Source organism: Orbicella faveolata, unplaced genomic scaffold (genome assembly GCF_042242905.1).
Source record: "Orbicella faveolata isolate gen_17 unplaced genomic scaffold, um_ofav_v1 contig_35, whole genome shotgun sequence".
NCBI classification, from domain to species: Eukaryota; Metazoa; Cnidaria; class Anthozoa; order Scleractinia; family Merulinidae; genus Orbicella; species Orbicella faveolata.
The window spans coordinates 24,288,101-24,312,437 of NW_028301564.1; the positions used below are offsets into that span (position 1 = coordinate 24,288,101).

Sequence of the window (24,337 nt, forward strand, 5' to 3'; positions counted from 1 at the left end):
ACGAAATGGAGTAGCACACCACTACAAATTGGTGTGGCACACCCCGACAAATTGCTTTGGCACATCACTTCAAATTGCTATGGCACACCACTACAAATTGCTGTGGCACACCGCTAAAAATTGCTGTGGCACACCACTACAAATATCTCTGGCACACCAATACAATTTGGTGTGGCACACCTCTACAAAATGGAGTGGCACACCTCTACAAATGGCTGTGGCACACCACTACAAATTGCTGTGGCACAGCACTACAAATTGCCGTGGTGCACCGCTACAAATTGGTGTGGCACACCTCTACGAAATGGGGTGGCACACCTCTACAAATTGGGGTGGCACACCACTACAAATTGGTGTGGCACACCACCACAAATTGGTATGGCACACCACTACAAAATGGAGTCGCACACCAGTACAAATTGGGGTGGCACACCACTACAAATTAGTGTGGTACGCCGTTACAAATTGGTGTGGCACACCACTACAAATTGCTGTGGCAGACCACTGCAAATTGGTATAGCACACCACTACAAATTGGTGTGGCACACCTCTACAAATTGGTATGGCACACCCCTAAAAATTGCTGTTGCACACCGCTACAAACTGCTTTGGCACACCACCACAAATTGCTGTGGCACGCCACTACAAATTGCTGTGGCACACCACGACAAATTGGTATTGCACACCACTACAAATTGCTGTGGCACACCACTACAAATTGCTGTGGCACACCGCTACAAATTGGTTTGGCACACCACTACAAATTGCTGTGGCACACCACTACAAATTGGTTTGGCACACCTCTACAAATTGCTGTTGGACACCACTACAAATTAATATGGCACACCACTACAAATTGCTGTGGCACACCCCTAAAAATTGGTGTGGCACACCACTACAAATTGGTGTCGCACATCTCTACAAAATGGGGTGGCACACCTCTACAAATTGGTGTGGCACACCTCGACAAAATGGGGCAGCACACCTCTACAAATTGCTGTGGCACACCACTACAAATTGCTGTTGCACACCGCTACAAACTGCTTTGGCACACCACCACAAATTGCTGTGGCACACCACGACAAATTGGTATTGCACACCACTACAAATTGCTGTGGCACACCGCTACAAATTGGTTTGGCACACCACTACAAATTGCTGTGGCACACCACTACAAATTGGTTTGGCACACCTCTACAAATTGCTGTTGGACACCACTACAAATTAATATGGCACACCACTACAAATTGCTGTGGCATACCCCTAAAAATTGGTGTGGCACACCACTACAAATTGGTGTCGCACACGTCTACAAATTGGTGTGGCACGCCCCCAAAAATTGGTGTGGCACACCACTACAAATTGCGGTGGCACACCACTACAAATTGTTTTGGCACACCGTTAGAAATTGGTGTGGCACACCACTACAAATTGCTTTGGCAAACCTCTACAAATTGGAGTGGCACACAAGTTGCTGGGGTACACCACTACAAATTTGTGTGGCAGACCACTACAAATTGGTGTGGCGCACCACTACAAATTGGTGTGGCACACCTCTACAAATTGGTGTGGCACACCTCTACAAATTGGTGTGGCACACCTCTACAAATTGGTGTGGCACACCACTACAAATTGGTGTGGCACACTGCTACAAATTGGTGTTGCATACCACTACAAATTGATGTGGCACACCTCTACAAATTGGTGTGGCATGTGTTTCCTCTCCAGGATTGACTTTCCTTTAGCTCCTCTGAAATCAAACATTTGAAATCACCAGACGACAGTGAAAAGCGTTACTATAAAAGAAATGACGCCGTCTGATTTAGTATTTAGCGTATTGGCCTGTGTGAATGCCGATCGGATGCGCTCGCGACCCTAATCCAACAAGTCGTCGCGTTTCGTGAAAAAGTACTGTGGATCGAATTTGGGACTGAAAAGACGAACCGCTAAATTAAATCGTGTAGAAAAACTCGGCTTTCCCTGCAATGCGCTCCCTGTATACAAACACAGTTATCCTAAAACTGGGCGAGATTAAAACTAAGATTGCTCTGCTTTCGTGAGGACATTTGTTAGGGAACAAGAAAAAGAAAGCATTTGCAAACTAAACATGGAAATTAATACGAAATTTGCAAGGTTACAAGCAATCATGTACGCATGCTTTAAAGTATCATAGAACAGACTTTCCCACATGTTTTGTAGAGCGACGTTAGATGAAGCGCCTGGTCTGTACAGTGTCACGTAGCTCTGGTTTTCCTTCAACACGTATAAATCTTTCGCCTTTTACTAAAGATTTCCGTGGAGGAGAACAACTTGAATGAGTCTACAGACTAATTTTTTGTCGCCCCGTCTTTTGGCGGGGCACCTAACTTAAAAGAATGAGTTTACTTAGAGTCTGATGGGAATTTTGAAGTTACCACCATTTCAGCAACTGCTTCATCACACGGCAAGTCGCACTCTTAGCTTGATCATGAAACTGTTAAGTTATTTTGGTCATATTTGAGCAGCTTTTACGGGAATTCGTACGAATTATTGGCGCCTAGTTCCCTCTCCATTAAGCCACCACGCAGAATACCAGCATGACAAAAGTGATTCTTTGTTTAGAAGGTCTGCATGAGTTTACCAGTTAGAAGTTAAGTTATTTCTCAGCTATCATTAACATTTGAGCTATTATGAACTGTCACTTGCCGAGCAGTGTCGAATAGCATCCGACGATTTCCGATTTTATTTTACTCGGACAACACACTTAGCTATGGTCACGGCGCGTCCCATAGACTTGATAAGCAGTCTACAGGACGCACCAGCTAGTTCACAGGTGCGCCATGAAAATAAAATAACGAAGTAAAAATGTGTGCAAATCCTGGTTGGTTCTGCTTTCATTGTGCACTTGCTTTTAATAATGGTTTCTGAGCATGCGTAGATTTAGTAACCGCTTGTGACTGATGTCTAATGCTGCTTCACCTCTCTATTTCGCCCAGAGGTCTCTTGATACTAACGAAAAGGGTTCGCGGACCCTGGAAAAGTTTGTAAGGTGACCTTTAAGCCTCGTCTATTCGAACACTTTTTAAGTGACAATTCTTATTTGCTCGTGTAGAGGAGAAAAATTGGCCAGTTTTCATGTGATAAATATATTTGCTGTAAAGCTGCCGTGTTAACTTTAGAACTTCAAAAAAGTTCAAAAATTGTGCAAAATTGTTGTTTATAGTGGACAATGCGCTTAGCTACACTTAGCTAGTTCACAGGCATGCCGCTTAAAGTGAAAGAAAGAAACATTTCAAATAACCATAATAGGCTTTAAAATCCCAACTAGCAGGAGGCAGACCAGTTGGCTATTTACAAACATGACCAAGGAGTTGAACTGGGGCGTACCGAGAAACAACTCCAGCTTGGTGGTCAGGGCAGCACTTGAACCCGCGACCTCCGGATTTTGGGAGTATAGCCTGGGTGGTCACGTAATTTCAGTAACGCTAGCCAGGCAACAAATAGTATGTAAAGTAACTCTTCCACAGTTAAACTTTGGCCAAAAACGACCTTTTAGCCCTTTATTTGTTATTAAATACAATTGAACATCAAACAGTTATTTTTAAATCTAAATAGTACACAAAATTCGTTACTTCAAGTTTTACCAGCAAAATGCTTCTGTATTGAAAATATTTCTTAAATATAAACATTGTTGTAAATAGGTTCCAAATGTTTTGGCAACGCGTCTGTGTTGGTGTTACCTAATGCTTGGCCAATCGTACCTTTCCTTAGAAACGCAGAAAGTCACGTGTTTATAAAGCTACACGTGGGGCAATGCGTGTCTTTTGATTGGCTCAGCCTTGAGGATGCCAACAGAAAGGGATGTATGGGTAGACACGATACAATGTATCTTTACTCTACTGGGCCCGGTTGATTAAAGAACGATAAAGTTAGTCCACGATTAGCGTTGATTTTGATGGCAATAAAATTGGGAAACTCTCACTATAGGTTCTCTGATTTTTGTTTTGTTTTGGTTGTTCCCTCAGTTGTCACTAATCTCAAACTCTTAATTTGAAGTCTTCTAATCGTGGTTAGTGTGAATCCGCTCTGAAACAACCCGGCCTTTGCGTATAAAAGCGAAAGCCCTTGAGAAAATTACTTAAAAGTCGCTTCAGTCGTTTTACAAACTATTCTAGCATTTAACAAATAGTGAAAAAAAAACATTGCAAGAAAAAAAACAACACACGATACAAATTAAATTCGATGATGCAACAGTCGTAAAAAAGCCGTAGGAAAATAATATCGACCAAGCTTATAAAACAAATTCTATTTACATTACTGACGAAATGAACTAATCTAGTCAAAATTGTCCTTTAAAATGAAGGATTTCGTTAAAGAGAAAAACGGTAAACTGTTGAAAAAAAAAACAAAATTATCGAGGACATGTCGACAAGTATATTTATGGATCTCTGAAAAACATTTCTAATTTCTTAGAGTTGATTTACCAACTACATACATTATAATTTTATCTCTTAACTATGCTACTTTTTTTTTGACTTTGTCACTATCATTTTTATCTTGTTACTGAAAATCGTTTATTATAAACTAGTTGCTGGTTTCTTCGCCTTTGTCGGTGTCGACAGTTGGTGTGGCTGTTATGCCGGCGTTTTTAACCAAGGAGGTGAGCAATGACACCTGATCTTCCTCACTGCTGTCGCTGAAGTGAGCACTGTCACTGTCGTACAGACGGCCATCCACCAGAGCAGTGCGCAAGCGCACCTTCATGGACGAGCTGAGTGGTGGGATTCGGTCACGTGGTATCAGGAAGTTAGACAAGTTAAACAGGTCCACAAATACCTTGTAACGATCGCTAGGAATTTAATGGCAAAACTCTGATAAGAAAAGGGCGGAGGGTAGAGAAAAATGCTCTGAGTTTTGATTCATTGCTATGAAGCAAAATGTTTGCAGACTAACCTGACCGTGGACCTAAGGTACTGGTACCCAGACGTGCCGCCAGTGCCCATTTTACTGCCAATCATTCGCTGCACCATCATCAAATGATTGTCTGCAAAGCAACAACAGCGGCTTACTAAAATGCCAACAATAGGTCCACTGTGCGTACATATGTCGACTGCTTTCAAGTCGGGTGACTTTTATACCTTTTCGTGACAAAGTACACGTCCAGCAGCTACAGTTGAAGGTAAGAACCTTCTTAAACTAGCTTAGCTATCTCCGACAGTTAGAACCATTGAACCACTGCGGTAAAGAATTTTGGCCTTTGCAAGTAAAACGTTTGCACTAACGATTCAAGCAAAATCATGTAAACTTACATCGCCACTTGATCAAATGCGAGTCAATATCCATCAATAGTTGAAGAATCTGGAACGGTTGGTTAAATCGAGGCTCGTCACTGCAGAAGTAACAAGGATGCAAAGTTAGGCCACTGGAAAAAAAGTACACAATTTTGGGACACTTCATAAAGCAAACGATTTGTTACATAACGCCGAAATATTATCCGAATGGTTTGTAAAAGATTGTCCGGAAATTTAAGTAATCCCTGGATTAATGTATCTGGACTACCACTTTCAGGGAAAATTTCGTTCTTGCCGTTTCTCCGCCAGAAAATTGACAAACGTGCTAGCAGATTCTTGCTCCTGTCGCTAAAGGTAAAGTTGGAAAGTCTGTCAGTGGCAACCCAGTACATCCATCGACCTCAATCCAATAAAATTTTACTGAATACTGAATTTCATACCCTGGTCTTGCGCAAACGTCAAGCGCTATTTGCCATGTACGGCTGTTACATAAAACGGAACCAAGGTAGTTTAGTGTAAGATATATAACAAATAAAATATTCTCACCGATAAAAGTAAATCATCAGTGCTCCTTGCATGGCTTTGTGAGAGAACCTTCTTTCGCCTATAACAGAACAGAAGACTCAATTCTTCACTAACTTACACGACCCTTTCCTTTCACTTTATGTTATTTGGGAGAATTTCGTTATCGACTAAAACAGCATAACAATAATAATAATAATAATAATAATAATAATAATAATAATAATAATAATAATAATGACTTTGTTATCGTGTCAATTACATCTAGCAGTGGAGAATCCCCACTGCTAATAGGGGACACCTAACTAGAACTATCTAAAAATAATATACAGAAAAGTGCTATAAGAGAAATTAAAATTATGAGTTACAAAGATGGCAGCCACTACGTCCATCTAGGATGTTGCCTAGATATAGCCTCCGTACGTGGGTCGTAAACTACTTGAGATTTATCGCCGATCTTTCTTTATTTGCATGCCATGAATGATTAGGTGTTACAACTTACAAGCCTTGACTTGCTCTGGTACTGAGGGGAAATTAGGTTCAGATTACTGCAAGGTTGATTTGCTTTTCAAGTTGCATAAGCACTTGTAGAGTATCTTCTGTTGTTACAAAAATATGGAAACAAAGACCCAATCTGCCCTTAAGTTTGTGCATAACTTTAGCAGCTAGAGTGTTACCTCGAACAACAAGTTGGTTGTGCCTTTCTTCACTGAAGATTGATTCAAAATGGTCCTGTTAACAAAAACAAAGGAGAATCAAGTACAAATGACTGACTGAGTTAGAGTAAGAGTCAACAAGAAGGGAAGACATTGAAAAACTGCATCGCTAATAACCTGGAAATAAAAGCAAAAGTAACGTTTAACTAGTTTGCGAGTACAGCCGCTTCTCATTGCTTCTGGTCGGGAGCGCTTAGAGGCTCATCCATTCGAAGGGTAAAGTTCACCAGAAAGGGGCCATCAGTGCACTTGCATTTTGTATGTAAGAGTAAACGGTCTTCTCAGGAGAAGCAGTCTTTCAATAAACGTACCTCTTGTTTTTTTACTTCCTTTAACAACGCAGCCCTAACTTCTTCATCTTCTACAGCCTGCAAAATGGTACAAAATAACGATTCACCTTTAGTATTATTAATCATCCAAACTAATACTGTAAGACCACAGCAAGCACGACAATGAAGAACAAACTTAAGGCTGGTTTTCACAAGCGACGGAGTCATAGTCGGAGTCGTAATCAGAAGCGTAGAGTGATACGATCTAGTGAAAATCAAACTGACGGAGTGGGAAGCAGAACACCGCATCCGCCTACGACTCCGTCGCGTATGATTCAGTGAAAACTGGATTGTCGGAGTCGGTAGCAGAAGCGGAAGAATAAACCAATCACAGTGTTCGTTTCCGGGCCTCATGATTGGTTGGTTCTTCCGTTTCTGCTTCCGACTCCCACAATGAAGTTTTCACTGGATCATAAACGACGGAGTCGTAAACGGAATCGGAAGAAATGGAAGCGTTCTGATTCTTCCGACTCCGATTCCGTCGAGCTTGCGACTCCGCTTACGACTCTGATTTTCGATTTTCACTAGGTTATAAGCTCTTATGACTCCGACTCCGTCGCTGGTGAAAACCAGCCTTTAGAGAGCTCTCATGCACTGAAAAACGTCTGGAAAACGTCTCGTGCAACGAAAATTTCGTAGAACACAGGTACTCTTAGCCAGATCGAGAAGTACGAAGCCTGCGTCGAGTACTGTTCAGTGACGTCATTGGTCGTGATGGTGTTAAGGCTTCTTGCTACACGAACCTGTGAAACATCTTGAACTCTAAACTAACTCACATCTAGTGATAAACCTATTCACACATTTTTCGTGTAAGGAACCAATCAGAAGAGCTAAACAAACATCATACCTCGGCCTCGGCCTTCTGTGTTTTAAGCATGGTTTGAACGCTCTTCTTGTATTTTCTCCAAAAATCAAACCCATTCTCCTCCAGACCAGGGGTTCTCTCCAACCAATTCTAAACAAAAACAAGCACAAGGTTTGCAGATTGTGAACCATTATTCTACTGCTGTGGAAGTTAGTCAAGCTGATTCTTCATATGTCGAGGGACAACATAGAAATGTCTCTTCGTGTGATCTTTTTGACGTATCCATGGATATTTGCCACCGGAAATTTACCTTTGGAAATGTCAGTCAAACTCACTAAACGCAGTTTCCCGTGGTGAAAGGATCATTTACCAAGGTAATAGTGCCCCGTGAAACCTCATAGTATATTCCAGACCTATAGAGCAACCGAAACTGTAAGGTGAGTTCCGTTGCTCATATTGAGTAGCGGTCACTAAAGGAAAGTGTTCTTATTGCTCCATTCCAGATGGTCAGAATTAAGAACTTCGCGTCAGTGATAGTTCATTAATGTGATCTATAAAAAATACAAACCTGAACTTGTTCTAGTAGTGAGGGTGTGCTTTCTGATTCTTCCAGTTGCTTTCCGTCTTGGGAGTCAAATGCTTTGCTGGAAAATTGAAAAAGACAAAATATCACCCAAAAAGAAAAACGTAATGACACCAAAAAATCCGCGAAGTATAGTGCCACAACATACATCGACTAATTCTTTAACGATTCATGCTTTTGGATTTTCCAGTCAAAGACGAATGAAATTCAGAATGGGAACACCCTGAGAATGATTTGGAACATGGTGACCACTTTGCACTTGCCTAGAGGTGTTGCGTTATAACATAAACCAAGCAATTACATTTTACATGGTATATAATTTAAAAAAATAAATAAATAACAATCCAGCGAGTTTACACAACATGCTATTCACTCTAACCTGTAATCCTGATAATTGTAACGTATTCTGTGACTCTGTCATAGAAATAAGAGAACGTAAATTATTGGTCTTTTAATCATATCTGTATATAATATTTTTGTTGTCAATAAGGGTACTTGTAATTAAGTGCATATTACTCTTTAAGGTTGAAAGAACTAAGGCCCATTCACAAGTTCTCTTCTCGGTACTAAACAGATTTATTACCGTGTCACTTGTAAAAGAAAACTGCCCCCCTCACCTCGTTTCTCTACATGTAAGTCCAATTGTAGTTAAACGAGCTAGGTCACGGTTTGCGTATCTTGAAAAGTTTAGCCTAAATTTTTCAAGTTCATCGTTTACAATGAATGAATTGATAATTATAAACAAGACTTGAGAGGAAAGGTATTTCAACTTGTCCCTCATACCTTATTGATGCCTAATTTATTCTCAATCAGCCTGAACTGAAGGCTCTGAAATCCAGAGGCAGGGGCCAAGTAATCTCTACAGACAAGAAGAAGGACAACACACAATGAAAATGTTAGTTCGATTCTCCATGTGATCTTTAACCCTATCCACACTGGCCAGGGAGTTTTATGCCCAACACCAACTTTGAACTCTTAAAATATGGTGTTTTTCCCCATTAGTTATCTAGGAACAAATCGGTACGAGTTAGAAATAATTCGTAATCGAGCTTCTGTTATTTGAAACTCAGAGCCTTCTCCGCTATCTCGAACTACTTTTCGTTTCCTCTGAGAGTTCGAAATAGGATAGGATTCAGCTGCATCATTGTTCAAGGATCCTGGGTTACCATGGCAACCGTACATTATTTTGACAGGCAGGTTGTCAAATTTTCAGTTTTCCAGTTTTTAGCGTAACAAAAACAAGCCCTATAGAGTAACTTTGACCGTGCAACACTGTATGCTGTATACATGAGAGTCACTGACCTGAATTCCATAAAGTCCAGTGGAGTCATGGTCTCCAAAATCATGATCTGATCCCTCAACAGCTACAGAATTTCAAAAAAGGATAAACATCAGTGAATTTTCACAACTTTACAAAGTCAATCACACGTGTTACATTCATTAGATTAGGAGCAGCTAGTGCTCCTTTACAGATTGTCAAGAAACACAGATCATGCAGAAATGAGTGACTTCTTTGATTAACAGTCCCACCCCACAACGGGCTGCTTAACCAATCAGATCAACCATTTTCTAGTCAGTCAAGTCACCTGATAATCTTAGGATAAAGTGACTACTGGCAGTTTCGTTTCGCATTTTTTTTTTCCAGGGGTCATAAAAAAAAACCTGGAACATAAACTTATGAAGCATAGCAAACGTATGCCATTTTTACAACCCCAAAACAAAAGTTAAATTGAAAAACTGTTAGCAAGAATACAAAACAAATAAGATCACACACTTTTTGAATCTGCACAATGCGGCCCAGCCTTGAGATTAAAACAAGCATCTTTCTTTCATCCATACCCTTTAAACCAAAACAATTGTCCACAGTTAATTGCTTCTGATAAACAGGCATTTAAACGATTCAATGTCTGCCATAGATGTTTTATAAGAGTAATTTTGTGTACTTAAGTGTATAAACTCAAGAGGATAACAAAAGTCAGGTAAAAAAGTGCTGGTATGCAGCAGTCCTTCCATTCCAGCAAGTAGATTAACAGTTATGTATTTTTTCTCTGGCCTAATAGGTTTTTAATGGTCCAAAAGACTTCACAGTTCACTGTTTTACGCTACATGGGCCTCCAGATTAAGAGGTCTGTGTGCAAACCTGCACATGCAAGACAAGGTTTCAGTCTAAAATGAGCAAATCTAAAAGTAGGTCTCAGGGAGAGAAGTTAAAAAAAAAATAATAAAACTTGACCTTTACCCTGCACCACCTCTTAAAAAATTGCAAAGATCAATACCTCCAGAAACCTCATAAAATTAAAATGTAATTACAGGTGTAGCTCACCAGTTCCTCAAGGGTAAAGATATCTCTGATGGAGTCCAGCTCATGGATAATCTGTTTGAACCACAATTCATAGGCTAAAGGAATAGATTTAGATAAATATAACTTGTAAGTCTTTAGAACAAATCTTGGCATCAAACTTATGTCAACTGCATAATTATCTATTCAAAAAGGATGTCAAATTCTTATAAGATTAAATTTGGAAATACAGTTGACAATAAAGATTAGCGAAAAAACTGAGCAACGACGTTTCGGTGTCATCCTGGCACCATTTTCAAGTTAAAAAATATTTGTGCGAAAAGTAAACTAATTTATACCAATGGTAGAGGTGCGAAATTGAATAAATTAAGATTAAGATAGCTGTTCAATGTTCATGTTCATTCCAATGAGGTGTCAAACACTGGTAATGAGTTCAGTGTCTGTTCAAAGCCTAAACAAATACTTTTGCGCGAATGGAGTCTGACTGTGTGTTAAGGCTCGGTTTCTTCTTGCGAATCCACAACATTTCGTGGATCAAGCAATCGAACTTTCCCTGACATTTCTTTAGGATCTTAAAGTTGTTAGTCAGGTCACCAACTGTATCAACTCGGTGTTCATTTTGAAGGTGTTTTCCGATGGCGATAAATAAGATCTTTAGTTAAAACCATGTTAAACCGTGCTTACCGCTTGTCCTCAACATGGGAACTATTCTCAACAGAATGCGAACGCCTTAAACTGATCTTTTCTAACCTCAAGTACTCAGATTCTCTTGTGAACTCCACCATCACCCGTTTCGTTAATTCAGTGATGTCACCAGACACAAGATCGACGCCTCCAACAGAGAATATCTACCGCATTGTCCTGCCTTTTAAAGACCAGAAATCAGCGGACATAGTAAAGAAACATCTCTCGGACTTGAGTAATAAACTTGATCACAAACTACAGCCGGTGTTCAGAAGCCGTAAAATTGACGATGATCTCAAAGTACAAGAGCCAAAACCACCTTTGATCAATCAACAGTGCGTTGTTTATAACTATATATGTGATCTGTGTGATGCAGAATACGTCGGTTACACTAGCCGTCATCTTTACAAGTGCATTGAGGAACACCGATTTACCGCCATCGGAAAACACCGTCAAAATGAACACCGAGTTGATACAGTTGGTGACCTGACTAACAACTTTAAGATCCTAAAGAAATGTCAGGGAAAGTTCGATTGCTTGATCCACGAAATGTTGTGGATTCGCAAGAAGAAACCGAGCCTTAACACACAGTCAGACTCCATTCGCGCAAAAGTATTTGTTTAGGCTTTGAACAGACACTGAACTCATTACCAGTGTTTGACACCTCATTGGAATGAACATGAACATTGAACAGCTATCTTAATCTTAATTTATTCAATTTCGCACCTCTACCATTGGTATAAATTAGTTTACTTTTCGCACAAATATTTTTTAACTTGAAAATGGTGCCAGGATGACACCAAAACGTCGTTGCTCAGTTTTTTCGCTAATCTTTATTGTTAAAAAGGATGTCAAAAATAAAATAAAGTTTAAATTTGAAGGCCTGAGAAGATATCACAGAATAGATGATGAATTTTGCTGGCAACTAGCTACTTTAATTTTGCAACACGCCAAAGGGCCTCATGGAGGGAAACTTCCCAAAATGTTTGAATACATAGTATACCTTGGTGTGTGACAATGAACAGAAGCTCATCATGGACGGTTGCCTCGCCATACGTGGTGCTAGCTGGTTTCTGGCAGTCAAGTAGTGTGCTCAGCTAAAGGAAACAAAGAGGCAAATACATGTAAAATGCTTGTGTTTAGACGTTCCTGAAAACACCAGAAAACACAATTGATTTTGCTTCATTCTAGCAGTCGAAATGACACTGAAGGATGGCTTGACCCACATGATACCTCATTTTGTTAATGAAGATATAGCGAGAACACAACCAGAACATCCAACACTTTAATTTCAGTTGATAACTGCCCGCTGTCATTTTGTGTTCTCTTCCAAGTAATTGCCAAATTAAAGACTGATTTTAAGCATTTTTTAAGAAATTCAATGCTGCAAAAGGGGTCTGTGGAAAAAAGCCCTACCTGACCCTTGATCTCATATTGAATCATAGATTGAAGGAAGTGAAAAGTAATTGCAAGGAGAATCTTGCGGCCTATCAGTGATGTCACTTAGCTAGGGTCTTTTTCCACGCACCCCTTCAATTCTTTAAGTGGTTACAATCAGATCCCCAGGTACACTGGGTTACAGCATTTTTCTTCAGACTACATAATGTTACTTGCACAAGGATTGCACATCATCAATAAATGATAAAGGTTCCCAATTCTAGTACATGTACAGGTAATTTGGCACTCTTTTTGGACATCACACTTATTATGGGTGTGTCATTTTAATAAATGTAATGTTAACCACAGATGTCTTATTTCCATAATATATTTTTTTATCTTTTCTAAAGATCTTCTTTAAAGCTTTAATCCAACCCGATTGCATTTTTTTGCAGCCATTTGCAATGCTCTGAAGATTCCAAGGTTATTATAATAAGAACTACATAAACAAATTGCTTTTGAAAGTTAATAATTCCTAGCTCCAATTTTAAGTACAGGAACTGGACTACAATGCATCAGTCTTGAGCAACATTAATTATTCGTTTCTGATCAATAACACTTGTTTTGTACAAATAATAACATTTTTATTACCCAGCTCAATCAGTTGTACTGTCAGTAATGATTAATGTAAATACTTTCCATGCAAAAACAATGACACGCAAATTCAAGCTCCAATAGTAAACAAAACAACTCAAACAAAGTGCCCATTAACTTCTTTCTGATCCTACTTTAGATTTGAAAACCTTGCCTCAAATAAGTCTTAAAATAACTTCTTTCTGATCCTACTTTAGATTTGAAAACCTTGCCTCACATAAGTCTTAAAATAACTAAAAGAACTCCTAAATAATATTAAGATCTTGAATTTTTATACTGTTTAAATGCTTAACCAACAAGACACTCTAACTCAGAAGCAAATCAATATCAGACCCTCATATTGAACAGCAGCATAAAGACAAAGAAACAAAAGCGCTAATCCCCCTCACAAATTAATATGGTTGCTGGCATTCATTATAAGCTTGCTTATTTCCCCTGAGAGTTAATACTTTGTCAACATTTAATCAAAAGTTGAATATATATTCATAAAGGTTTCTAAGGCCCTCTGGCTTTGTTGACGATAAATTACAAATCAATTACCATGTGTCTTCAGAAAGGTGAGCAAACTTTTCAGTTTTCTCTTGAAAGCTGATCATTTGGGAAAACAGAATCTTGACTATTTGTACAGTATATAACTTGGCAGTTATGTCACTTTATGGCAAGCAGTTACTGAGAAAGAATCAAGCATCATTTAAAAGCTGGTTGTAAACGTCACAAACAGTAATACTGTATTACACACAGGAGAAACCTTAAGCTTGGAAAGTTTGAGAAAAGTAAACTTGTTTAATTAGAATCACAAGTTCTATATATATTTAACAATATTTCAATAACTTGTATAGTACAAGGCTTTTTCACCTTTCTGTGAAAATAGCACTCAAGTACAGAATGTATAGGTAGTTAACCATACCCAGGTCAACACCAGAGACTTATTAAGTTTAATAATAGAGTGCTAAAAGTCATTACTGAGATGAGAGACAGTCAACAAAATTCAGGGCTGCATCAACATATTAATGGTGGTAAAGACCCAAACTATCTTGTACGATCATGGGCATCCAGATTAGGAACAGTCACACAAGGACACAAGCTCCCAAAGTCAGACTATCGTAGCAAATGGCTTCGAAGATTAAATCATGTTGAACTGATGCAAAATGTTGAAGTGCAACAGACATTGAGAAATGTGATGAGTATACTAAGGGCTGGCGATGAGCTCATGCAAGATGCTGGCAGTGTTTATGAGTTTGCTGAGAGAAGAGGAATTAAAAAATGTCATGAAACTGTCTGCAAGATAAGGGCTGAGGGTGAGCTGAATAAATTGTCAAATCTGTCAACAAAGAATGAGGATGATTCAGAAATCAAAGCTTCACATCAAAGAGGAAACAACAGAAAAAATAACAAACAGAGAAAAAAATCCCTAGTCACTTCACTTGAGGACAATGCAAAGATCAACAGAGAGTTTATAAACGACACGACAATCACTCATCGTGATAATTTGGATGATATTTACGAGACATTTGCTCAAGAAGTTCCAGAGAACAACAAAAAGTTTACAAACAACACAACAATCACTCATTACGATAATTTGGATGATATTTACGAGATATTTGCTCAAGAAGTTCCAGAGAACAACAAAAAGTTTACAAACAACACAACAATCACTCATTGCAATAATTTGGATGACATTTACAAGACATTTACTCAAGAAGTTGCAGAGAACACAAATAACAACAACAATGAACCTTCCCTGAACCAAGCAGAAATAACTAACAACAACAACCATTCCATGAATCGATTGTCAGAAAACCACGGAGAGAGAAAAGCATTTTTGCCTCCAATTCAAGAAAAACTCACTTTTAACAAAGAAAGGAAAAAACAAAATGACCATTCTTTACCTACTCTAGATACCGAAAGTAAATTTAGCATCATAAAGAGAGCTCGAGAGCTTCGGAATGAACGTAGTGTGGCACAGGTTAAAAGCCAAAACCTGTCATTAATGTCTTCACAGCTACAAAGAAAGTACTCTAAGGCAAGGGAAGTATCACGCAAGATTGAGATTTTTGGAGACCACAGAAAAATCCTGGCTGAAGAATCAAAAACTGACAAGAATGAGACCACGCCTGCTACTTTGCCCTTGTTAGACTGCAAGTCTTTCAGCAACATTGACTGCAATGATTTTCTGAATCTAAAGAACCGACTTGATAGTCTCTCGCCAGCACCAGCTGTCTTGGATCACAAGTTACACTGGCCAACCAAGACTAAAGATACATTTAAATAGTATAAAACTCATGCCAAGTAATAAACCCCACAAACTCTGTAGTTATTCCCCAGAGCCTCATACTGAGGTCTATTGTTTTAGGCTGAATTTTAATATATCGAAATTGGTTTATTCACATGTTCTTGAAATGCACAGTGAGGACCCTTGCTTAGGCCTGCTCAATAGCAGTGTCTGCTTAATAAGGTTTAGTTCAACAGAAAATATTGTTAAAAACACTTGGGTCTTGCAAAGGCTGGTGTCAGCCTAATATGAGGTCCACTTAATACAAGTTTTACTTTAATCTCCTTAAGCAGACACCCATGAGACTCGACAGACACAGCATCTCTGTGGGTACTGTCACAACGATAAAAAAATACTTAGAGCATTTAATATGTATGCATGTGACCATGACTAAGTAAACATTTCCAGATCAATGTTAGAAGGCAGAAGTTCCCTTGTGAGCAAACATAAAAGTAAACAGTACTTTACAGACAATCATCGTTATAAAGCTCATATTAAGTTCCCTTAAAATATTAAATGATTAAATTTTGTGGGCATAGTTTTTGCCCTTCCAGCTGATATCAAATTTCCTCAAGTTGTGACAACTGGTAGCATGATAATTAAAGTTTTACAACTTTGCCAATTATCAGACTTTGGACGTTGGATCCAAATCAAGTGAGTGCACTATGCCACACTGTTGTGTCATTCATAATGCAATAATTAGTATCCTCAAATGTATGTAGATCAAGGGAAATTTCCCACTCCTTCACCTGTTTTGATCTCGCAAAGTGTCTTAAATATATGTAACTTTTGATAATCTCAAATCATGCGTGAAAGTCTACAATTTTAAAGGCCACCTAATTCAATTGTTCTTCAAATTCTCAGGGAAATATAGAAAGAGACTCTTACAAAATACTCTGATTACATGTTGTATGTATCATCATTTAATATTTCATGAAAACTCTCTTTCAATATTAATGATTTCCAAACTATAACAACATTAGCACATTAACACATGATCGAGAAAAAGACAAAACAATTATAAAGATTTTAAGCGTATTTTTGAGCTACATATTTATTCAATTCTATCATGTATTTCGAGCTTGACAATATAATGATGACATGGGGTCATCGAAACGTCGTTCACTTTTCATATCGCAAATTTTCATTCTAAAGAGCTTTACGAAACCTTTTATTATCAAGCATGTTAGATTATACAATTTATTACAACCCTGTAAGAATAATACTATAGTGCTGTAATTGTCTTTCTTTAGAAATCCTTTATATTAAAATACTCATTATGAACATAAAGGAAGAATCACAGCATAAGTTCCTTAATTAACAGTAATCTATTTTTAGTTCACTTCCTAATTCAATCCAACCGTTTAGATATTCACAGATCAATTTTCAAAACATGTACGTATGAGTTAACATTCTCCTCTGATCAACGTTGTTATCATAGTCCAGGCATAAATAATTCGTAGCAAAGGAGCGGGAGGACTCTATAATGAACACGCATTGATCAAGAAATTGCATTCCGAAAGCATGGCGTAATTTGAGATAGATCGCTAGATCAAATTTTGGATATCTTTGTTGACGTTGGACAAACTCAACTCTCTGTTATCACAAAACCTCTAATTGTTTATGGATACCATGAACTTCATCCTTCAACTAGAGATCTAGTAAAAAGGCATTCCCCTAACAAATAATTTCATCCGCAATGATCGAGGAAAAACTATAAGTTGACACTCTAGAGCAGCCCAACAAGTTCGAGATATGCTGTTGCAACAGCTTATGGACTTTACGTCATTAATGGCGAGAAACAGCATGGACTGGGAATTAAACTTACTCCAGGAGAGAGAAAAGTTATCTTAACAAACATACACTACAGCGTTTAATTTGCTTACACAACCAAAACTCAAACCTGTAGGTACTCTCCATAGTTCATCCGCTTCTCATCGCCAGGTCGCGAAACCGGTGCACTCGCCTCGCTGTAGAAACAAGATACGTCATTGACGTGTGAGACTGATAAACGCTTGTTCAAACATCAAGCAAAGTGAAGCTTCTTACCTGTCGTGAGCGTAAGGACAACTCATTTTTTTGCAGCAATTTGTCCAAATGTTAGGATGACAAAAACGTTTTACACCTGCTACAAAGCGCGCCACACATGCGACAGCCGTGACCGCGTTTCCACTACGGCTGATGGGGCCTCATCGAGTTGATAGCCGTGGGCGTCACAAGGGGCGTGACATATGCTCCAAATCAACACCCCGGACAAACCTAACAGGGCCTATTTCTGATGTCACGTAAGAGCTCCTTCCCCACTTTCTTCTCGATTGTCCTTCTTTTACAAGTGAATAAATTAAAGATCATATTTTTGAACCGCGGAGAAAGATATGAAGACATGATTGATCATCGCAGTTATATACACAGCTAGCCTACGCACGCAGACCTATTTGCGGCTGCCGCTTGTCTCCACCCCATGACCTCTGTGATGCCTCTGTGAGCCTGTTATTTTTTTTCCTTTGTTTGTTTTATTTTTTCAGGCTTTGATTTCACAGCTGCGTATATCTATAAAACTGCGATTATCCGTCATATCTTCATCAGATCTTTCTCCGCAGATCATAGCCTGCGAACAGGCTCTCGGTGAGCCCGACCGAAGCGAGGGAACTCCCCTGTCCCCGCTCCGATTGCTTCGCTCGCCGAAATTTTTTTCCGTCCTCGCCAGGAGCTTGTTCGCTGCGGCTACGAAGATCACAAAAATATGATCTTTTGTATATTTCATATATTCACTTGTATCTTCACCATCTATGGGTGTATAACGAATTCACAACGTGACCAGTTGATAGCTATTTGAAGATGTATCTGAATGAATGAATGAATGAATGAATGAATGAATGAATGAATGAATGAATGAATGAATGAATGAATGAATGAAAGACTTTATCAGAAGTCTTTCATTCAAGTGTTAATTATAACTTTATAGCTCTAGTTTAAATTAGTTGGTTTGTAGCAACTGCGTATGGCTAATTTTCACGGAGAGTCGTTTCTTTTGTTTCAACCACTTTACAGTAGACTACGGTCCCTCTTTCGCTCAGTCCAGAGCGGCCGCGCGAACTCCTGGGGGCGACAAGCACGCGCGTCTCGCCTCCAGGATTTCACGCGGCCATTTAGTTACTTACGCTCAACGGACTAAGCGAAAGAGGTACTAATCGTAGTCTAGTTTACAGTAGTAACTGCTTTTCCTTGGCTTTACATATGATACTTTGATGAGGGTCTTTGATATTCAGCTCTATAAACTGAAACATGACCTTGTTTACACCTCTAGGTTGGGACTGTCCTCTTTACCCAAATGGAACTTGGCGGTTTGATGGGCATAACATTGTAATGTAGTTTTAGAGTGCAATTTTTATTATTAAAAGTGGTTATGCGCTCTTCACTCATGGCCAAACTTTATCTAGACAAATTGTTCTTCATTATTTCTGCCCTTCAAACTGAGCTACCGCTGAAAACAATGTTCATTTTTCAGTTGTACTACTTTAATTCTTGAGAAAATTCAGAGGAATAACAGAGACAACATAAAGATTATCATTTCAGATGACCTTGATCCTGTTGTTTGACCCGAGCTTCCGGCTTGACAGTTTCGCATGAGACCCGAGGGAACAGTAGGGATCTTCGCTTGAACTGTTATCATTTGAAAGTAAAGTTCTATTCCGAAATTTTTCAAGCGTGAGCTGCGTTGAGTAAACTCTAGACAACTAACAGCTGGTACGTTTAATGTACAGTTCACCAATGGATCTTTCTTTGAATCCAAAACTGATGATCGCTCTTTGCAATTTTTGTCGTAGTCAAAAATACAAAACCGCATGTTCTTTGGCGATAGCCCAAACTCGCGCTGAAGTCAAATTCGAAAGCTTCAAACCAATAAACAAGTTAAAGGCCTTTTCCTTTTTTAGACATGTCGCTAAGAATATTTAGTAATAAAAAAAAATAGAATGTTTCGTCTCAGACCTATAGGTTGATACTTGCCGTTGGAAATTTATCTCCCGAAAAAACTAGCATATGAGTTCTTAAACCTCTTTTTCTGGTTAATATTTTTTTTGATCCTGAAAGATAATATTTCTACAGGCAAACATCAGTCCATTTATCTGTTATAAAAACACTTTATTTTCTACAGAGCCGTTCAACTAAACCGACTGATATATTTCAAAAGTTAATTAATCCTACAGAAAACGCTAATGGCACAACCTCCTTCCGCAAGCTTGTAAAACACAGACCGACAATCTTGTTGCGGTTAAAAGGTATAGCTGTGCTTCGACACAAAAGCCGCAATAACTATCATAACGATTCAAGTTCAATTGGAACAGAAGTCAGATAAAGAGAGGCTGTTTTTGTATTATACACCGATTTCAAAGCATAATGATTTTTTTTGCTGCAATGACAAAGAGAATTAGTTCCCTTTTGAACAATTATCGTGGATTTTACACCTGCTTTGAAATTAATCGATCTGGAGCGACCTAAACAATTGATCAGATGGCAGGTGTTCCGAACAGTGACATGCAGTTAGTTAACGATCGCTATCACTTGGGTTTAGTCCAAAGAAAAAGAAACTCTGCACTTAACTGAATCAGATAGAACGCAGTTGTTTTTTAGCAGCAATGGATCACACACAAGATACAAGAAGTTTGCCAGCAGTCATCATACACACTATTATTCTTGTTAATACGTCACTTTTGTCCCTCACGGGTAACTCACTGGTCTGTATCGCTTTCTACCGAAACAGGAGAATAAGAACAATTACAAATTTCTACGTCTTGTCGCTCGCCGTAGCTGACCTCATGGTGGCAGTCTTGCTATTTCCGTTCGGCGCAGTCGCCTCTGGGTTTCGTAGATGGCCATTTAGTTTCAACTTCTGCCAATTTGCGGGCTTCCTTGCGGTGTACTGGGGTCAGGTTTCAACGTGCACTCTGGCTCTCACATCGATTAACCGATATTTTTGCGTTGTCAAGCCACAGAATTACTCCAAGTATTTCACAAGGAAGAAGACGATCTTATCCATTGTTATCGTATGGGTTTCTTTGCTCGTTCAGACGCTAAGTCTTTATACAATACCGGTCATATATCGGTGGGATTACGATAACTTATACTGCCGAGCAACGTTTCACGACGAGATGATAGAAAGATTGTTTTTTATCGTCTGTGGTTGCTTATTCACCGTTCCCATGGTACTAGTAATATTGGGCTATGGCAGAGTGTACTGTGCTGTCAGGCAACACAACACCGCTGTTTTTCCTTTTCTACAAGGATCAAACGTCCAACGAGGAACACACATTAGTGCTCAGGAGATTAAGGCAGCTCGAATACTTTTTGCAGCTTTGTTTGGATATTGTATTTGTTGGATTCCCTTTATCGTCATCTTAATTTTACAATTTGGGTTTCAGGTGTCTATCCCTCATTATGCAAAGCCGATATATCCATTGTTCTCTGCTATCTCTTCGTGGATTAATCCACTCATTTATGGATTTATGAATCGATCCATGCGCAAGGAGTTTCGAAACACATTGTTTTGCAAAAACGATTGATGACAAGGAAAGTATAACCCTGGAATCTTTACTGCAATACAGTTTTGAAAAGTTGTCTTGTCTTTCATCATGACTGATGTGCGAGAATTAGAATGCGCCAGAAAACAGGCAGAGAATAATCTAACAACACTGATAGTAAATTTTCTGACTTAAGTCACAACAAAATCATCAGAATAACATTATCTGATTTCACTTACACCTCACAAGTGAATAGTGCTCTTCGCGCGTTCTGATTGGTTAACTCGGAGACGATTAGTAAAGTACAACACACCTCCAAGCAGAGATGTTGAAATTTCCGTCCATTTGTCGTTTCATTGTCAAAAATAAAGTGTTTTTTAGGTCCGCTGGTTATTCAGCTTCTGTGGAATATACAAAAACAATTATTCACCTCAGTGTTAGTGACAGTGAAATTAAAGTAATGGATATTTACCAAGCGGCGAACCGGCTCGGTAAATATCCACTACTATTCACCTCCACTTCGGTGAATAATTGTCAAATATTTTCCGCATTCGTCCTGTTTGGTTCAAAACACTGAGTTCTCTTAGTTCGTCAAAAGTTTCAAAAAACCTGAGTTCTGCATTAAAATCTTTGAGTGAATAATGATGAAATTGAACTGGAAGCGATTAGCAATTGGGCGTAACCCTTCAAATACATCTGAACATACATTCAAGCGCAAAAAGGTTTTTTCATTGTAAGCTTTCCATTTGCGAAATACGGAAAATTGTGTAGATATTGTTAACTACTCTTAACGCGAAAAATGCGCAAAAATCCACGGACGTAGCCAAACAAATATTAAGAGAATATCTGAAAACTAAGACGATAAAACAAAAAACAGTGAAGGAAAGACAAAGGTTTCAGCAACGAAGGAAATCTCCAATTCGGTTTTTAGCTAGTGTAAATTGGTTTCACTCGCGCAGCTTAATGTATAAGCTATGTTTTAAGTTCTGTGCCATTTATTGTATCAGTAATAAGACAATTACTGAATTCGTTTTTTTCTCTTTTAATTTTCGTGTTAAATCTCCAAAATACACGTGTAGTCAAATATGAGGTCCTGGTTAGTGCATATCAGCCTCAGCGTTCAGCTTTATTTGACTGATATTATTTATCTCCCCCTGGATTATCCTGACTGCAAATCACGAAATACTCAAGCAAAAAAAAGAGTGACGACAAGACAAAGGTTTAAGCAACGAATGCAATTTCCATTGAGTGTTCAGACTAAGAAGTGGTTTCACTATTAAACAGCTAAATGCCGATATTAGGCCATAGTCTAAGTTCTTTGCAACAATCTATAATAAGACCGAATTAATTGTGTTAAACACAATTAATTCGGTTTTTCGTGTTATCCAAAAAGATGAAGTGTAAAACGAAGGTCTTAGTAAATGTTTGATATCAGCTTCAGCGTTCGGCGTTGGTTGATAACACTTACCTCACACTTGATTAGTAATGGTAATAGGACTGAGTGGAGTCCAATTCGGTCTGTTATCATAAGAGTGATAACAAAGTCGGACGACCGCGAAGCGGGAGTCCGATTTGTTTATCACGAGTATGATTACAGACCGAATTGGACGACACGAAGTCCTACTACCAATTAATCACAAAAATTACAATTTCCGAGAAAAGAAGAATAGCCAAGTTATGAAAGAAAGGGAAAATTTGCATTAAAATACTTACAAAGGAGATGTAAACATTCTAAGGCCACCGCGTCTCCTACCGGCAATTATGCGCCAAAAACACAAAAGCAAGCAAGCAAGCAAGCACGCAACCACAACTTTCTTCTTCTTCTTCCTGGGCGACTCATCTCCTTCAATTCTGAAGATTCTAGTGAGCGTATAACTAAAAAACTACAAATTAAAATAAGGCTAAAATGTTATAATAAAAACTAAATAATAATAATAATAATAGCAATAATGATGATAATAATAATAATAAAGTCAAAGTCAACGTCGTTTGGTTTGGCCTTGGTCAGGCGGCAGGCTTTTCTTGAAGGCCGTCAAGTTTGGTGCATTTACTGTTTCATTGGCCAGGCTGTTCCACTCTCGTATCGTCCTCGGGAAAAACGAGTACATGTGGTAGTCCGTCTTTGAGCGGGGAATTTTGTACGCATCTGAATTTACGTGCCGTGATCTCCTTTGAAGTGGAGTCATGAACTCTTGTGCGTCCATGGCTATCAAGCCTTTATGAATTTTATACATCATGCAGAGTCTAAGTGTCTGTCTCCTAATTTGGAGGGAAGTCCAGCCGAGCTCATACAGCATGTCCCCTACGCTGGATGTGTTGTTGTATCTGCCAAGAACAAATCTCGCTGCCCGACGCTGCACCATCTCGAGCTTATAGATGTTTCCCTGTGTGTAAGGATCCCAAACGGTGCAGGCATACTCGAGGGTAGGTCGGATCAATGTTTTATAGGCAGTGGACTTGAGTGCAGTAGAGTTAATCTTTAGATTCCTTTTCAGGAATCCAAGAGTTCTATTAGCTTTACTTGAGATGGTGTCGATGTGTTTGTTCCATCTCAGGTCTGATGCTATAGTAACTCCGAGGTATTTGGCTGAGTCAGCCGTTGCTAATGTCTTACCATGAAGAATATAGTCATTTTGTACCATAGCACGCTTGCGCCCTACTCTAAGTACTTCACACTTGTCTGGATGGAACTCCATTTTCCATAGGGTTTCCCATTCAGCTAATTTGTCTAGGTCTCTTTGGAGTACTTGAGTGTCACTGTCTGAGTGGATGGTCAGGTACACAATGGTGTCATCAGCAAATAGTCTAATGTTAGAGGCAAGGGATTCAGGTAGGTCATTTACATAAAAAAGGAATAAGCATGGACTCAGGACAGAACCTTGTGGCACACCAGAAAGTACTTCGGCGTCGTCTGAAAATTCTCCTTCAAGGACAACTCTCTGTGTTCTGCCACTTAGGAGGATTGGACCCATCTGTTTGTCCTACCACCAATTCCATAATACTTCAGCTTGGTAACAAGACGAGGATGGCTGACTTTGTCAAATGCCTTACTAAAGTCCATCACCAGGATATCCGTCTGGGATCCAGCATGCATAGTGTTAACTAGGTCGTTTACGAATCCCAAAAGCTGTGTTTCACACGATCTTCTATCCCTGAAGCCATGTTGTAGGGGGTACAGGATGTTGTGGTTATCGGCGTGCCGCATGATTGAGCTTGCTATGATATGCTCCATCAATTTGCTTGATACACACGTTAGGGAGATAGGCCTGTAGTTACTTGCATCATATTTAGAGCCCTTCTTATAGAT

General features: G+C 39.1%; 4 protein-coding genes and 1 non-coding gene across 5 annotated transcripts; 3 read left to right on the forward strand and 2 right to left on the reverse strand.

Annotated features, from left to right (window-relative positions):
- The first annotated feature begins 2,239 nt into the window (after positions 1-2,239).
- On the forward strand, positions 2,240-2,361 carry LOC149103972 (U5 spliceosomal RNA). The gene has a single exon (XR_016202245.1). It is a non-coding gene; the product is annotated as a U5 spliceosomal RNA (small nuclear RNA).
- Positions 2,362-3,506: 1,145 nt separating this feature from the next.
- On the reverse strand, positions 3,507-17,709 carry LOC110057696 (tryptophan 2,3-dioxygenase-like). Its single transcript, XM_020764283.2, has 16 exons — positions 17,561-17,709; positions 17,415-17,481; positions 12,212-12,305; positions 10,549-10,622; positions 10,000-10,065; positions 9,528-9,589; positions 9,009-9,084; positions 8,605-8,639; positions 8,211-8,286; positions 7,685-7,792; positions 6,820-6,876; positions 6,470-6,524; positions 5,817-5,874; positions 5,289-5,368; positions 4,933-5,023; positions 3,507-4,828 (listed from the first exon to the last, which is right to left on the reverse strand). Exons 1-16 carry the CDS (start codon positions 17,584-17,586, stop codon positions 4,564-4,566), a joined length of 1,290 nt encoding a protein of 429 aa, XP_020619942.1. The 5' UTR covers positions 17,587-17,709; the 3' UTR covers positions 3,507-4,563.
- Positions 14,071-16,133, forward strand: LOC110057694 (uncharacterized). The gene is made up of 2 exons (XM_089273340.1): positions 14,071-14,761; positions 14,837-16,133. Exons 1-2 carry the CDS (start codon positions 14,207-14,209, stop codon positions 15,509-15,511), a joined length of 1,230 nt encoding a protein of 409 aa, XP_089129466.1. The 5' UTR covers positions 14,071-14,206; the 3' UTR covers positions 15,512-16,133.
- A 1,925-nt stretch (positions 17,710-19,634) lies between the features above and the next one.
- On the forward strand, positions 19,635-21,391 carry LOC149103973 (5-hydroxytryptamine receptor 4-like). The gene has a single exon (XM_089273731.1). The coding sequence runs from the start codon at positions 20,149-20,151 to the stop codon at positions 21,070-21,072; it is 924 nt and encodes a 307-aa protein (XP_089129857.1). The 5' UTR covers positions 19,635-20,148; the 3' UTR covers positions 21,073-21,391.
- A 1,502-nt stretch (positions 21,392-22,893) lies between these two features.
- On the reverse strand, positions 22,894-23,761 carry LOC149103974 (uncharacterized). The gene has a single exon (XM_089272533.1). The coding sequence runs from the start codon at positions 23,724-23,726 to the stop codon at positions 23,010-23,012; it is 717 nt and encodes a 238-aa protein (XP_089128659.1). The 5' UTR covers positions 23,727-23,761; the 3' UTR covers positions 22,894-23,009.
- Between the last annotated feature and the right edge of the window lie 576 nt (positions 23,762-24,337).